General features: G+C 42.2%; 1 protein-coding gene across 6 annotated transcripts in view; it reads left to right on the top strand.

Moving 5' to 3' along the window:
• The window catches only part of gigyf2 (GRB10 interacting GYF protein 2), a 119,135-nt gene that overhangs the window by 88,994 nt on the left and 12,669 nt on the right, over window positions 1–17,472 (top strand). For all 6 annotated transcript variants that reach the window (XM_033031040.1, XM_033031046.1, XM_033031043.1 and 3 more), the window contains 4 exons: window positions 360–629; window positions 3,970–4,092; window positions 8,141–8,320; window positions 11,924–12,034. In XM_033031040.1, the coding sequence (XP_032886931.1) occupies window positions 360–629; window positions 3,970–4,092; window positions 8,141–8,320; window positions 11,924–12,034 (684 nt within the window). The remainder of the gene's footprint in view (window positions 1–359; window positions 630–3,969; window positions 4,093–8,140; window positions 8,321–11,923; window positions 12,035–17,472) is intronic.

The following is a 17,472-nucleotide window of genomic DNA, read 5'->3' as shown; positions in this document are numbered from 1 at the left end:
ATATACTTTCAAGTCTCCTCTCAACCTCCGTTCCAGAGAAATAATACAAGTCTATCCAACCTCTCCCTGTAGCTGAAACCCTCTAATCCATGCAGCATTCAGTATTTTCCTCTGCACCCTCTCCAAAACCTCCACATCTTTCCAGTCTAAACTGCATGCAATACTCCAAATGTGGCCTAATCAAAGTCCTATGTCGTTACATCATGGCTTCCTCACTCTTATATTCAATGCCCCCAGCAATGGAAGCAGGCATTCAATATGCCTTCTTTCTATCTTTACCAGTTTTCTATATGTTGAGGTTTTGTATAATTACTTAAAGAAATAATTTAGGTTCAGCACTCTGTTTTTTGCAATGAAAGGAAGAAGAACACCGACGCAAAGACGAAGAAGCAGCACGGTGGATGATGGAGGAGGAACAGGCTCGGCGGCGGCGGGTTGAAGAAGATAATCGGCTAAAATTGGAGGAAGAGAATCGCCTTCGATTGGAGGAAGAGGAGCAGAAAAGAAAAGATCTGGAGCGTCATAAAGAGCTGCAGAAGCAAGAAGCAATGAGGCAGAGACAGCAGCAGCAGGAGGCATTGCGACGTTTACAGCAACAGCAGCAGCAACAGCACTTGGCCCAAATGAAGGTACATTTGTCTTTTCTGGGAACGGCAATTAAATAAAAATAAATTGTATAAATGTGTAATGCATGTAAATATCAATTATTAATAACATTTCAATTAAGGTATTAAAGTATTTAAATGTATTTTTGAATTAGCATTTAAAGATTTTCTGTTGAGGATCCCATGTGGTTAATGAAAGCCATGCAACATACTCTTAAACCTATTGTGAGAAGATACAGTCCCTAACCTCACAATCATGTAGCTTTTCTTAAACTATTAATTGTTTTTCTTTCTTAATAATGTCATCATTTTCATGCATTGGACATTTGTGGGGCAATCCACCTGTCTCTCAAAACTTGTAATGAAAAATTCTAAGTCTCATTTACCTTTTCGTGGCCGTATCCAGTCCCTAATTTCTTTCAGAACTAAATAATAGCAACTTGTATTTCAAAAAGCTCACACATAAGTTGATGAACAAGGTTAGAGCACATGAGATCGGGGGTAAAAATAATGTGGAATCAAAGTTGGTGAACCACAATATGAACAAACAGGTCTTTATCGGGTTGGGAGACTGTGACTAGTGGACTCCACATAGATTGATGCTTTGGCACATGCATGAAAATAAGCAGAGTGGTTGTTAAATTAAACAATTTTTACGCCACTTGCTGGTTGAAAACTGTACCTTTGCTGTTTTGAGTCAGTTTGATCAGTGCCATTAATGATTTTGTTTCATCATTTGGACCTTTAACCTCAGTTAAGGGAAGGTAGACAAAAATGCTGGAGAAACTCGGCAGCATCTATGGAGCAAAGGAATAGGTGACGTTTTGGGACGAGACCCTTCTTCAGACTGATGTGGAGTTGGGGGGGGGGGGGGAGGTGGGAAGAAGAAAGGAAGAGGTGGAGACAGTAGGCTGTGGGAGAGCTGGGAAGGGGAGGGGAAGGAGGGAGAAAACAAGGACTACCTGAAATTGGAGGTCAATGTTCATACTGCTGGGGTGTAAACTACCCAAGCAAAATATGAGGTGCTGCTCCTCCAATTTACGGTGGGACTCACTCTGGCCATGGAGGATTGGTTGGATTCGGAATGGGAGGGGGAGTTGAAGTGCTGAGCCACCGGGAGATCAGGTTGGTTAGTGCGAACTGAGCGGAGGTGTTGGGCGAAGCGATCGCCAAGCCTACGCTTGGTCTCACCGATGTAGATCAGCTGACACCTAGAGCAGTGGATGCAATAGATGAGGTTGGAGGAGGTGCAGGTGAACCTCTGCCTCACCTGGAAAGACTGCTTGGGTCCTTGGATGGAGTCAAGGGGGGAGGTAGAGCGACAAGTGTAGCATTTCCTGTGGCTGCAAGGGAAAGTACCAGGGGAGGGGGTGGTTTGGGTGGGAAGGGACGAATTGACCAGGGAGTTACGGAGGGAGCGGTCTCTGCAGAAAGCCAAAAGGGGAGTAGATGGGAAGATGTGGCCAGTGGGATCCCGTTGGAGGTGGCAAAAATGTCGGAGGATTATTTGATGTATGTGACGGCTAGTGGGGTGGAAGGTGAGGACAAGGGGGACTCTGCCCTTGTTACGAGTGGGGGTTGGGGGTTGAGAGCGGAGCTACGGGATATAGAGGAGACCCTTGAAAGCCTCATCTATAGTCAAAGAGGAGAACCCCCGTTCCATAAAGAATGAAGACATCTCCGATGCCCTGGGTTGGAAGACCTCATCCTGGGTGCAGATTCGGCGTAGACGGAGGAATTGGGAGTAGGTGATGGAGTTCTTACAGGAAGCAGGGTGGGAAGAAGTGTAGTCCAGATAGCCATGGAAGTCAGTGGGTTTGTAGTAGATGTCGGTCAGTAGTCTGTTACCTGCGATGGAGATAGTGAGGTCTAGAAATGGTAGGGAGATGTCGGAAATGGTCCAGGTGTATTTGAGTGCCGGATGGAAGTTAGTGGTGAAATGGATGAAGTCAGTGAGTTCTGTATGGGTGCAGGAGGTAGCACCAATGCAATCGTCAATGTAGCGGAGGTAGAGTTCGGTGATAGGGCCATGGTCCGCCTCGAACAGGGATTGTTCGATGTACCCTACAAAGAGGCCCGTGCGTGTACCCATAGTTAAGGGAAATGGGTTTTGATGAAATTAATGCGATTATTTGTGAAGCTTTAAACAAAATATACCTTCATTTTCAAATAGCTCATGTCGCATGTAGTAAACGGGAATGGAAAATATTTAATATATCATTTGCATTAATTTTGCTATACGCCAAAATAAGAAGAAAAATAATTTAATGCTTTTCATACCTCGGATCTAGCATTTACCAAGTGATGTGCTTCACACTCATTGCTCTTGTTAGAATGATTATTCATGCTGTTTTTAAATAAGAGTTATCTATCCAAAGCCAGCTAAAGCATTATAAAGTATGTAAAAAGCAAGAAAAGTAAATTGGAGGCCTTCAGGGGCAGGAGGAATAACAAGAAAATCAGGGGAAAATGGGTTTGGCCTTGATCTTTATATGAGGAAGCAATGAATGGGCCTTTGATTTTTGAGGAAAATGCTGGCTGATCTGCACAAAAATGCTGACATTTTCTCACATAAATGCCAGCAAGTTCAAGGTGGCCATATTTACAAATGTGAATGCAGAATACCTAAGCTTGCCAGCAGAGATTCTCGACAGTGCTCTGTGCTAGACCCGATGAGCCCAGCTTGTGACTGGCAATACATGCCAATTCTCCATAACTTATGGTGGCAAATGCAATTAAACAAATGAGCAAAGGGACTTTATCCCCATTTATTTGAATGGACAGAAACAACCTTGAGGAAGCAAGCTGCATTTTAAATTTGCTTTTTGATTGTTTTTTAGTTTATTTCTATTTCTTTTTAAGTATTCTATTTTTAATTATTAATTAATATTTTTTAAATTTCAGTTTTTAATAGCATAAATATATTTACATTTTCTGAATGTCAGAAACAGAGCCATGAACATTGAGTTGTACGTCTCTCCCCCCAACTCCAAGTGTGGAAAGCCTTCCAAAAACTGTAGCTTCATTCGGGATGTTGGTGTTGGGAGATCCACACAAATTAATCTTACCATGGATAAAAAAATATATAAAAATCTGCTAGAGGAATGGAATGTACTGTGATACTGTTTAAAGATATAATTTTTTGCCTTCATAACTTTAAAAATCATAATTAAATTTCATCAATGTGGAGGAAACTTCACATCTGCAAAACACGTGATATTTGAATAGGTAAAATGATGAGTGGCTCTGAAAAACCTTGGGTGCGCTTAGAAAATAAGAAATGTACTGCACCAGTCTGGAACCAAAACATCCGAATTCATTGTTCAGAATTTTTCATTCTTAATTTAATCCAATTTTTCACCAGCTTCCTTCCTCTTCAACGTGGGGCCAGCAGTCATCTTCAGTTTCATCACAGCCCCAGGGTACACTATCATTAGCTGAAATACAGAAATTGGAGGAAGAAAGGGAGAGGCAACTACAGGAAGAGGTAATGCAATATATTGAAATATGAACATTGGTATTTTCAATTAAATCGTGAAGTTACTAAAGATTTTTAGAAGAATTGGTTCTCATTTACCTATGGTTTATGAACATTGCTGACCATAATAGCTTTTTTGGAATATATTTGGCAAAACATACCTTTAAGCTATTAAAAAATACCTGTCCCATCCTTGAGTTACAAAAAGTATTTGCTGCATTGCCTGGCCAAATTGAAATTTTCCATTGACCGATTGAAGAAACTTAATGTTTGGGACAAAGCAATGTCATGTAAATGAAAGTAGTCATGTTTAGTATTTTGTTGCATATCCTTTGCATGCAATGACTGCTTGAAGTCTGTGATTCATGGACATCACCAGTTGCTGGGTGTCTTCCCTGGTGATGCTCTGCCAGGCCTGTATTGCATCCATCTTTAGCATGTGCTTGTTTTGGGGGCTAGTCCCCTTCAGTTTTCTCTTTAGCATATAAAAGGCATGCTCAATTGGGTTCAGATCAGGTGATTGACTAGGCCACTCAAGCATTGACCATTTTTTAGCTTTGAAAAACTCCTTTGTTGCTTTAGAGTACCATGGCCCAATCCCCAAACTATCTCCGTTACATTGACGACTGCATTGGTGCTACCTCCTGCACTCACTGACTTCATCCATTTCACCACTAACTTCCATCCGGCACTCAAATACACCTGGACCATTTCCAACATCTCCCTACCGTTTCTAGACCTCAGTATCTCCATCGCAGGTGATAGACTACTGACCGACATCTACTACAAACCCACTGACTCCCATGACCATCTGGACTACATTTCTTCCCACCCTGCTTCCTGTAAGGACTCCACCCCTACTCCCAATTCCTCTGTCTACGCCGCATCTACACCCAGGATGAGATGTTCCAAACCAGGGCATCGGAGATGTCCTCATTCTTTAGGGAACGGGGGTTCCCCTCTTCTACTATAGATGAGGCTCTCACCAGGGTCTCTTATATAACCCATAACTCAGCTCTCATTCCCCATCCCCCTACTCGTAACAAGGGCAGAGACCCCCTTGACCTCACCTTCCACCCTACCAGCCGTCACATTCAACAAATAATCCTGCTATATTTTTGCCACCTCCAACGGGATCCCACTGGCCACATCTTCCCATCTCCTCCCCTTTCGGCTTTCCGCAGAGACCGCTCCCTCCATAACTCCCTGGTCAATTCGTCCCTTCCCACCCAAACCACCCCCTCTCCTGGCACTTTCCCTTGCAACCGCAGGAAATGCTACACTTGTCGCTTTACCTCCCCCCTTGACTCCATGCAAGGACCTAAGCAGTCTTTCTAGGTGAGGCAGAAGTTCACCTCTTCAACCTCATCTATTGCTTCCGCTGCTCTGGGTGTCAGCTGCTCTACATCGTTGAGACCAAGTGTAGGCTTGGCGATCGCTTCGCCCAACACCTCCGCTCGGTTCGCAATAACCAACCTGATCTCCCGGTGGCTCAGCACTTCAACTCCCGAATCTGAATCCGACCTTTCTGTCCTGGGCCTCCTCCTTGGCCAGAGTGAGGCCCACCGTAAATTGGAGGAGCAGCATCTCATATTTTGCTTGGGTAGTTTACACCCCAGCAGATAGGATGTGTTTACACACTGCAGAATTCATTATGCTACTACAGGTGCACAACCTTTTATCCGAAAGTCTTGGGACCAGACACTTCTCGGATTTCGGAATTTTTCGGATTTCCGAATGGAAGATTTTTAGCGTAGATTAGGTAGGTAGCGCGGGCGGCTTGAAAAGTCTGGAGCGGCTGCCTCCTTCCCGGAGACCGGGGAATCATTGTAAATTATTGCTTAAATGTTAGTCAGTTAGTTCGGAGGGATTTTATGTGGTGGGGGGGGTGAAGGGGGAAACTTTAATTCTTAGTCCCCTACCTGGTCGGAGAGGCGGGGAGCGGGCATTGCCTTACCGGGTCGCCGTGCAGTAAGCTCCGGAGCGCTGTGGCCGCCGACTCCCAACATCGCGGAGCTGGGGGCTGCGAGTGTCCGGCCGCGGGCGGCGCCGGTTGGAGCTCCGACCCCAGCAACTCTACCCCTGGCTGCGAGGCGCTCCAAATCCAGCGCCGCCCGCAGCCCCAGCGCCACGATGTTGGGAGTCGGCGGCGTTGCAGCGCTGGGATACCAGCGGGGAGCGGGCAATGCCTTACCGGGTCGCCGTGCGGTATGCTCCGGAGCGCTGTGGCCGCCGACACACAACATCGCGGAGCTGGGGCTGCGGGCGTCCGTCCGCGGGCCGCGCTGGATTTGGAGCGCCGCGCAGCCAGGGGTAGAGTTGCCGGGGTCGGAGCTACAACTGGCGACGCACGCAGCCCCAGCTCCGCGATGTTGGGAGTCGGCGGCCACAGCGCTCCGGAGCTTACTGCACGGCGACCCGGTAAGGCATTGCCCGCTCCCTGCCTCACCGACCAGGTAGGGGACTAAGAATTAAAGTTTCCCCCTTCACCCCCCCCCCCCATTTCACATAAAAGCCCTCCAAACTAACTGACTAACATTTAAGCAATGATTTACAGATGTTTAAGTGTCTCCCCGGTCTCCGGGGAGGAGGCAGCCGCTACAGTAGTACAGACCTGGGTTGACCGTGGGTCGTTTCGGGTCAAGTTTGGCGCCAAACGCGAGCTTTGGTGTGCAGACGACATCCTGGAAAAAATGTCCGGTTTTCGGAGCTTTTCGGTTTCCGGAACTCCGGATAAAAGGTTGTGCACCTGTACCATCAACAGTTGTATCATCAATGAAGATAAGTGAGCCAGTACCTTCAGCAGCCATACATGCCCAGGCCATAACACCCCCACCACTGTGTTTCACATATGAGGTGGTATGCTTTGGATCTTGGGCAGTTCCTTCTCTCCTCCATACTTTGGTCTTGCCATCACTCTGAAATAAGTTAATTTTCGTCTCATCTGTCCACTAGACTTTTCCAGAACTGTGGTTGCTCTTTTAAGTACTTCTTGGCAAATTATAACCCGGCCATCCTATTTTTGTGGCTAACCAGTGGTTTGCATCTTGCAGTGTAGCCTCTGTATTTCTGATCATGAAGTCTTCTGCGGACAGTGGTCATTGGCAAATCCACACCGGACTCCTGAAGAATGTTTCTGATCTGTCGGACAGGGGTTTGAGGATTTTTCTTTATTATAGAGAGAATTCTTCTGTCATCAGCTGTGGAGGTCTTCCTTGGCCTGCCAGTCCCTTTGCAATTAGTAAGCTCACCAGTGCTCTCTTTCTTAATGATGTTCCAAACAGTTGATTTTGATAAGCCTAAGGTTTGGCTGATGTCTCTAACAGTTTTATTCTTGTTTCTCAGTCTCATAATGGCTTATTTGACTTTCATTGGCACAACTTTGGTCCTCATGTTGATAAACAGTAATAAAAGTTTCAAATGGTCGTGGAGAGACTGGAGGAAAGACTAGGTGCTGAGAGCTCTCTTATACCGGAATGAAGGAGGCATTTAAACACACCTGAGCAATTACAAACACCTGTGAAGTCATGTGTCCCAAACATTATGCTGCCCTGAAATAGGGGGACTATGTATAAGCACTGCTGTAATTTCTACATGGTGAAACCAAAATGCATAAAAATATCCTTTAATAAAATCTGACAATGTGCACTTTAACCACATGTGATTTTTTTTCTATTACAAATCTCAAATGGTGGCGTACAGAGGCAAATAAATAAATGATGGGTCTTTGTCCCAAACATTATGGAGGGCACGATATGTTTTTTGGAGACGAGTTATCAGGATGGGAATTCCAGAGTTTTAAGGCTTTGTTTGCTGGTAGGAGATGAATAAAAAATATCTGCTCAGTGCTGTTTGATACTGAAGGATAGGTGGAAAAATGTTTGACGTATTATTGGGGTATTGATATCTGGTATGATCGCGCATGGTGAACTGGAGTTACAGTTGGACAAAGCCAAAAACATGGAATTATTTTAAATTGAGGTAGGAAATGATAATGTTCATGTTCTCTATTTTTTAAAGTCTTCTTTATGTTTAAGTTGTGCTTTGCCAATCACAGAGGCGGCATCAGCAGGAGTTGATGAAAGTTTTGCAACAACAGCAAAACCAGCAACAGAAACTGACAGGATGGGGTAATATTCCTAAAGCTTCCGTTAACACCAAATCACTTTTGGAAATTCAGCAAGAGGAATTCAGGCAAATGCAGAAACAGCAGGAAAACAGAGCTCCGCCGAGGACAGTAAGTATTCTTTAAAAAAATATTTTTGTTAATGTTATTTTTACTGAATGTCTATTCTGAACAAAGTCACAAAATATTGTTCTGATCAATTTTCAGCAAAATGTTAGCACATTTGAATTTCATGATGTAATATACTGATGAGCAGAAAATGTTTTACGCATTGCATTACCCTAATTTTGCTTGAACAGAGAAGTAAGGTCAGGTAACAATAAGCAGGTCAGGCAGCAAATGTTCAGGAATAAACTGTTGATGATGAATCTTCACAAAAATTCATGAGCTGAAACTTTATTTCCGTCTGCACATGTTGTTTTGTGTCTGATTACTGGCATTTGCAGTATTTTGCTTCTTTATGCTATATTCTTGATTGATATAGTAATGGGCAAGGCAAGGCAAGGCAATCAGAAGGCAATCAATCCTTCGTAATATCTAATTGCAAAGCTGTAGAAATCATCGGTATTTCTAAGATTAAATTTCCACCGATCTGCAATGAATAATTTGCGAAAAAGTAGTGTCATTGGTTATGCGCCATATTCAGCCAAATTAAATTTATCTAATTCCAAAAAACAAAAGTCTGAACGCTTGTTTATGAAATGTAAACAATTTAGGAAATAACTAAGTAGAAACAGCTACTGCAGTTGCTGGTTTACAAAAAAAAACCACAAATTGCTGGAGTAACTCGGGGTCAGGCAGCATCTCTGGAGTACATGTATAGGTGAGTTCCGGGTTGGAAGAATTGTCCTGACCCCAAACACCAGAATTCATTGATAAATGACTGTGGGTAAATATCTTGCCTTTAACCGTGACATGGCCGAATGGCAAGTTTAAATTGGTATCTGGAGTCTCCATACTATGGAATGTGATTCTTGGTAATTCCATTGAATGCAAATAAATTACTAAATGTAATAAGATGTTGGAAAAGATCTACTGCCATCTGGTGGCCACTGGCTTCCTATACGGTTCTTCCAATATGGTCCTGGGCTTAGTCTTTTGATGGAATGTTAGCTCCTGGAATATTGACTTGGCCCAGTTACAGGGTTCTCTCAGCAAACGTGTCTGGTTGCAATGACTGAAAACCTTTGACAGCAAATGAGACTTTAGCCTGTTCTTTAATTGCAATTCACCACTGAACCGATGCAGAATGCCTCTATAATATTCACAAGCATTCAAAAATACTAATTTATCTTTTAAAAGTAACAAAAAGGTTCAATATATCTGAAAACGACATGCACTAAAATTATTCACTTAAAATAAACAAACTAAATTAAAATTGGGTAAAAAATACCCCCTTTCCATTTGCCAGGCTGTCTCATTCTCATGGATTTCAGTGAGGTCATTGTGCTCATGTTGGGTTTTACCTGGCCCAGACTCAGCAGGCAATTTTCCCAGCTTCAGAGGTGGGATGTATGTGGCGGTTTGTGAATCCTCTTGGAACACCATTGGGTATCCACATGTGGAGCAAGGACAGCCCGCAAATATACAGCATTGTGAAGTTGCCATTTTTACTGTAAGCCTATGTAAGCCACCTGCAGTCCGTCTGTTTTTTTTTTCCTTTCGTTTTGTTCCTTGTCATGTTTTAGTTAATTTTGTTTTATTAAGTTGTGTATGTATGTGTGTGGGTGGGGTGGGAGAAACATGCTTTGGTCTCTTCCTTCGGGGGATGCGACTTTTTCTTCAGTCGTGTTCCCCGTCTCCATCTGCGCCGAGGCCTAATGGCGGAGCTGGCGGCATCGGAGCTGTAGCAGCGGCAGCAGCGGCGGAGACCCGACTCGGCCCCGAAGCTGTGGCGGAGGCGACGGAGACCTGACTCGGCCCCGAAGCTGTGGCGGAGGCAGCGGCAGCGGAGACCCGACTCGGCCCTGGAGCTGTGGCGGCGGCAGCGGCTGCAGTAGCGGCAGCAGCGGTAGCGGAGACCCGACTCGGCCCCGAAGCTGTGGCGGAGGTAGCGACAGCGGAGACCCGACTCGGCCTCGGAGCTGTGGCGGAGGCAGCGACCACCCGCGGAGTTTGAACCGTCGCCTCGGCGCAGAGGGAGAACAAAGAGGGAAGAGACAGAGACTTTAAGATTTTGCCTTCCACCACAGTGAGGAGGTGTTTGGTAAACTCACTGTGGTGGATGTTAAATTTGTGTTGATTGTGTGTTTTTGTCATTTTTTAAATTATATGTATGACTGCAGGGAAACAAAATTTCGTTCAGACCGAAAGGTCTGAATGACAATAAACGAATAATCTAATCTAAATCTTAAGGTAGACTGGAGGTTTATAAGAAATTTATTATAAGAGGTTTATTATGTCCAAAATAATTGGACATAACTTTAGAAAGCCAAATTATCTCTTTCTGTATGATGAATGTCTAATCCTGTACCATTCATACACCCAATAGGATTTTAAAAATCTGTTTGTGTTTTTTGCACTCCTATGATTTTCCTCATCATCACTCCCATTATCAAAGCCTGCTTAAAACGCTAATTAAATATGAATGTCCATATTTTATGATGACAAGAACTTTTGAGAATAGAAAAATTAAATCTTTATGTGGCAAGCACTTTGCTTGCTCAAAAATACACCATTTACTGATGCGCATTACTTAAAGACTTTGGTAGATTTAAATCAAGAATGCCACAGATGCAATTGATAGAGCAAAATATGAGAAGCATTGCCTTTTTACAAAATGCTTCCTATAGTTTCCAATCCAACCGTTCAGATAATTGAAATAATTCTGACATGCCAAAAAGGGAAGTAAATTAATAGTTAATTATAGACAATAGGTGCAGGAGTAGGCCCTTTGAGCCAGCACTGCCATTCAATGTGATCATGGTGATCATCCCCAATCAGTACCCCGTTCCTGCCTTCTCCCCATATCCCCCGACTCCGCTATCTTTAAGATTTATAATAATGTCTCTTAATTTCTTTCTTTGTACTGTATTAAAATAAGTTGTCTAAAATGTCCATGAATGCAATTCCCACGGCCTGGCTCATTTCCTTCCCTCTGTGTTCATCGCGGTGTTTGATCCAGGACTGTGTTCTTAACTTTAAACAATTGATTTGGAATTGATTTAAATCAGTTAAAAAACGAAAATATTGAATTTTAATTTAATTCTGATAATTACAAATATACATATAGAGACCTTTAAAGAAAAATAATGAATTAAATTTAAGTTTATAAATCCTAGAAATTGCAATAGGACGGCACTATATGCACCAGCTATGGCTGGCATTCATTGAAGAGACCTTCCTGTTGCCTTGTGACTTTAATGAATACCTCTGCATTTAATGGTGCTTTCAAGGGTGAGGTGAGAGGTCAGAAGCATCTGGTGCATTTGGTCTTCTGGAGCAATTTGTACTTTGTAGTGCAGTGCCCAAGCTGAGAAGTCTGCACTTTATCACTGGCTGTTTATCAGCGGATTCTATTGAAATTTAAAAATATGACATTGAAATTCTGTTGTTTTACCCAGCTTGTAGTGTTCCTGAATCATAACATAGAAGCTTAATTGTTTAAATACATATTTTCTCTCATTTATGAATCTCTCACATATCACCTTTAATCATTTCCTATTTTTCCCTGTCACCCCTCCAAATCCCCTCCACCCTCTCTACTAAAAATAGTCAGCAGCAATGAAGCTTAACATGTCTGGCAGCCATGAAGAATCATCATACAAAAACACCACAGCAATTAAAAGAGAGGAATCATCAAATAAGAGATTGGAGAGGAACCAGGTAAGTTTGGTGAGAATGGCTTTGTCGAACAAAAGTCTGTAGATAATCGTATTTCCCTGACATGTAGTCCCTTCTACCAAATGGACTTGATTTTATAACAAAAATGCCGAATGAGTAGCGGATTTGGAAAGAGTGGTTTCAGCTAAAAAAAAGACTTTCATAAGAACTCTTTTCAGAAAAGGCTTGCTCATGTTTTAGATTTCCAGTAGTGTTCATTAAGGATTTAATATTTGATTCCGAAGGTAGACAAAAATGCTGGAGAAACTCAGCGAGTGAGGCAACATAATAATAATAATAATAATATCTTTTATTGTCATTGTACATCAGTGCAACGAGATTTGGTATGCAGCTTCCAACCGATGTCAAAAAAATAAATAAATAAACTGTGCGACGTGACCATCTGAGGGAGACAGTCCAGGGGGGATGGGGGGCACTTAGCAGGGCCGGTTCAAAGCTATAGCTCTGGGAATGAAGCTGTTTCTGAGTCTGGAGGTTCGGGCATAGAAGACCTTGTAACGTCTGCTGGAGGGAAGTAGTTCGAACAGTCCATTACAAGGGTGTGAGGAGTCTTTATGGATGCTGACGCCCTTCCTGAGGCACCGTGTGTGGTAGATGCCCTCCAAGGCTGGTAGCTGTGTCCATGCATCGATGGAGCGAAGGAATAGGTGACGTTTCGGGTCGAGACCCTTCTTCAGCTTCACCCGCTGAGTTTCTCCAGCATTTTGTCAAATATTACCAGCACACCTTCGATTTTTCCAGCATTTGCAGTTCTTTCTTAAATAATATTTGATTCCAGTCCTTTTTTTTTTCATACTGCAGTTTTAAAATAGAATAATATTTGCAAATTAATTTGTAATTTGAATCCATTCCAAAAAAACATAGATTTATAATTTTGTTAAAAATAGTGTGTATGTTTCCATTTCTCATCAGCAATCCCTTTGCCCACTGATATAGAAACATAGAAACATAGAAATTAGGTGCAGGAGTAGGCCATTCGGCCCTTCGAGCCTGCACCGCCATTCAATATGATCATGGCTGATCATCCAACTCAGTATCCCGTACCTGCCTTCTCTCCATACCCTCTGACCCCCTTAGCCACAAGGGCCACATCTAACTCCCTCTTAAATATAGCCAATGAACTGGCCTCGACTACCCTCTGTGGCAGAGAGTTCCAGAGATTCACCACTCTGTGTGAAAAAATTTCTTCTCATCTCAGTTTTAAAGGATTTCCCCCTTATCCTTAAGCTGTGACCCCTTGTCCTGGACTTCCCCAACATCAGGAGCAATCTTCCTGCATCTAGCCTGTCCAACCCCTTAAGAATATTATTTCCTACACTTTGCCATTTATGTCATCTATTTGTTTTGTCTCTCTCCTCCTCAGAGGCACATTGCTTCTTTGCTATCTTAAAGCTGGTTAGTAAATACATTTTTTTAGATGTCCTGCTACCCTAGTTTTATGTTGCTCGGATAGCCCACAGACTCACATGTATAATAGATCTTCCATATTTATTTTATCATGGGTTGGTTTTGCTTATAATCAATGGTTTTGATTACCTTCGACTAAAGTCATTTTCTATACATTCTCCTTGCCATCTTCCCATTTGTTCCAAAGATTCCGACCCCTCCTTAGCTAAAATCAAACAGCTTTTCTAAGCACTGTTCTGATCCACTGACTATTCCCAACTCCCTCACCACTCTCAAGTGAGTTGAGCGTTTTGACGGCATGGGGGCTAGTTACAAAGAAATAAACTGTTCACATTAATTGGCATGGGGTTGTGTGGGGTGCAGGAATGATATATTGGAGGTCATTATTTAGCGGGAATGGATCACTTGAATTAGTTGAGTGTTGGAGAATATTGAGCAAAATGAGAGAAAGATGCTGTGACTGTCTTATTTATTTCTATAACACAGATCCTTTTGGTCTGAGGATACGCCAAGTCATGGCTCATTCTGAAATCACTGTTTATTTAACACACACATTGATTTGTGGTTTTTCTTTACTCTTACATATCAATTGCATGAGGAATCTACAGAAGGATGTCATAAATGTGTGAAGCACATTTGTCCATAGTGTTTGGTTCATTTCATAGCAAATTGTCACAGATGCTGACATTTTTAAATAAAAACCTCATGCTGGAGATTAGTTAGGCAACAGCTGTGGATACATGGTTAATATCTTGAGTCATTAGCCTTTCACCTGAAATTGATTATTCTTAAATCATTTTGGTATTATAAAATCATGGTTTTATTGCCAAATTAATTCTGGCAATAAAGTATTATGTAAAACCCATACATAAAATATTTATAGCTTGACTTTCCTTTCTCTTTATAGGCTCTTTTAATAATAATCTGTTTAAAAAAATCAAACGGATAATTTATACTATAATATTTTCATAGTTAATTTTTAAGTTTTCAGTTAATATTTATCTTTAAAGGGGGAAAACTGTAGATTTCAATGCTTTGTTGCCAATATTGCAATTACCCACAAGATAATCTATGTATGCTATTTTTAATTATAATTCATCATCTTTCTTCAAGTTAATTTGTTGCAAATCATTTTCAACTTGTATCACTTCAATCTAATGAGGTGAAGACAAATTTGGTTCTTTTTAAAGCATTAATTGTAGCTGTGTGAAGGAATGAGTGCTCATTAAAAACAATTAATATTGTGAGATTTGACGGATATTCCCTGGGGTCGAACAGTTGGACTCCACTAAATCATTAGTGCAAAATTATGTTCCTGTAAAAACATGCTTTGATTTGCTTTTGAGTGTGTGAGTGAAAAATGATTATCCATTTTAACTATCTGTTTGTACAGACAACTACCATACAACTTTCACAAATCACTACCCAAAAATTTGGGGTACAGGATAATATTCCCTCTGATAGAATTTGTGAAGGGAAAAGAATGAAATAAATCTACACTATTTTGTAAATTCTTATTTCTTGACGCCAAATCAGATGGTGCAGCTTTGGATTGCAGAAAATCGTGCAAAAGATATTTTTTTAGGACCATCCTTCCCCATGTAATAATATTAAATTAACTGCCTTCCAACAATTTTTAAAGTTTAAATTGCACATTTAAACTTTTTTTGTGAAATTCTTTCTTTTTGTGAAATGCTTGTAAACTGTGTGTTAATTGGCCATAAATCATTTGCCACAAAGACACAATGTCCATTTACTCGTTGTATCACCTTAAGCCTAATAACTGGTTTATTGCGAGCTGCCCAGTGAGCCATTTCAATACGAATTGAGGGCCAAAATGTGTGTGGTACCTATGTGAAAGGGACAAGTCTATGTATTTCTTATCTTCACATTACTATGAGGAATGATTGCAACTAACCTCTGTTAAACAGATAGTGAAGATGGTTGTGAACGATTGCAGCAGGATCTAGTTCGATTGGCCAGGTGGGCTGAGGAATATTTGATGGAATTTAATACAGAGAAGTGTGAGGTGTATTTTGGGACCTCTAACAAGGGGAGGACCTACACAGTGAATGTTAGGCCTCTGGGGAATGTGGTAGAGCAGTGGGATCTAGGAGTGCAGATGCATGGTTCCTTGAAAGGTCGAGTCACAGGTAGATAAGGTGGCCAAAAAGGCTTCTGGCACATTGGCCTTCGTCAGTCAGAGTATGAAAGTTGGGAGGTCATGTTGCAGTTGCATAAGACGTTGGTGAGACTGCATTTAGAATATTGTGTTCAGTTCTGGGCACCATGTTATAGGAAAGATATTGTCAAGCTTGAAAGGGTTCAGAAAAGATTTACGAGAATGTTGCCAGGACTAGAGGTTGTGAGGTATAGGGAGAGTTTGTGTAGGCTAGGTCTCTATTCCTTGGAGCGCAGGAGGATGAGGGGTGATCTTAGAGGACAAAATCATGAGAGGAATAGATTGGGTAGATGCACAGAGTCTTTTGCCCAGAGTAGGGGAATTGAGGACCAGAGGACATAGGTTCAAGATGAAGGGGAAAAGATTTAATAGGAATCTGAGGGGTAACTTTTTCGCACAAAGTGTGGTGGGTGTATGGAACAAGCTGCAAGATGTAGTGGGTGTATGGACCAAGCTGCAAACCACATCTGGAGTATTGTGTACAGTTTTGGTCTCCTAATTTGAGGAAGGACATTGTGATTGAAGCAGTGCAGTGTAGGTTCACGAGGTTGATCCCTGGGATGGCGGGACTGTCATATGAGGAAAGATTGAAAAGACTAGGCTTGTATTCACTAGAGTTTAGAAGGATGAGGGGGATCTTATAGAAACATATAAAATTATAAAAAGACTGGACAAGCTAGATGCAGGGAAAATGTTCCCAATGTTGGGCGAGTCCAGAACCAGGGGCCACAGTCTTAGAATAAAGGGGAGGTCATTTAAGACTGAGGTGAGAAAAAACGTTTTCACCCAGAGAATTGTGAATTTATGGAATGCCCTACCCACAGAGGGCAGTGGAGGCCAAGTCACTGGATGGATTTAAGAGAGAGTTGGATAGAGCTCTCGGGGCTAGTGGAGTCAAGGGATATGGGGAGAAGGTAGGCACGGGTTATTGATAGGGGACGATCAGCCATGATCACAATGAATGGCGGTGCTGGCTCGAAGGGCTGAATAGCCTCCTCCTGCACCTAGTTTCTATGTTTCTATGAAGCAGTTGAGGTTGGGACTATCCCAACATTTAAGAAACAGTTAGACAGGTACATGGATAGGACAGGTTTGGAGGGATATGGACCAATCGCAGGCAGGTGGGGCTAGTGTATCTGGGACATGTTGGCCGGTGTGGGCTTATTTCACACTGTATCACTATGACTATGACTATAATAACTATCTTACAACTGCCACACTAGAAGGCAGATCATTTTGAAAAAGAAACTCACTATATTCTGCTTGACATGGTAAAATAATGTGGCAGTTGTACCATTGTGCCATTCGTATGGAAGTCGAATTTTGGCTGTTCTATGATATTCCGTGGAACATAGTCAATGGCAACTTAGTAAAAGGTTAATCCGCTATTGAACATCTTTAAAAACAGTGCTGGGAACATTCACCAAGTCAGGCACCAGCATCAGGGTGAGACAAGAAAGGTTAATATTTCGATTTACATGCATTGTATCGGAACTGGTTCTGTTAAAATATCTGTGTTCAAGAAGGAACTGCAGATGCTGGAAGATCGAAGGTACACAAAAATGCTGGAGAAACTCAGCGGGTGCAGCAGCATCTATGGAGCGAAGGAAATAGGCAACGTTTCGGGCCGAAACCCTTCTTAAGAAGAAAGGTTTCGGCCCGTTGCCTATTTCCTTCGCTCCATAGATGCTGCTGCACTCGCTGAGTTTCTCCAGCATTTTTGTGTACCTTCTGTTAAAATATCTGACAAGTTAATCTTTTTCTCTCCACCTAGCTACTGCCTGACTAGCTATGTATTTCCAAACAGTTTCTGTTTTTATTTCAGGTATTC

Source organism: Amblyraja radiata, chromosome 13 (genome assembly GCF_010909765.2).
Source record: "Amblyraja radiata isolate CabotCenter1 chromosome 13, sAmbRad1.1.pri, whole genome shotgun sequence".
NCBI lineage: Eukaryota > Metazoa > Chordata > Chondrichthyes > Rajiformes > Rajidae > Amblyraja > Amblyraja radiata.
Note: the sequence above shows the minus strand (reverse complement) of the source record. Positions and strands in the feature narration are given on the sequence as shown.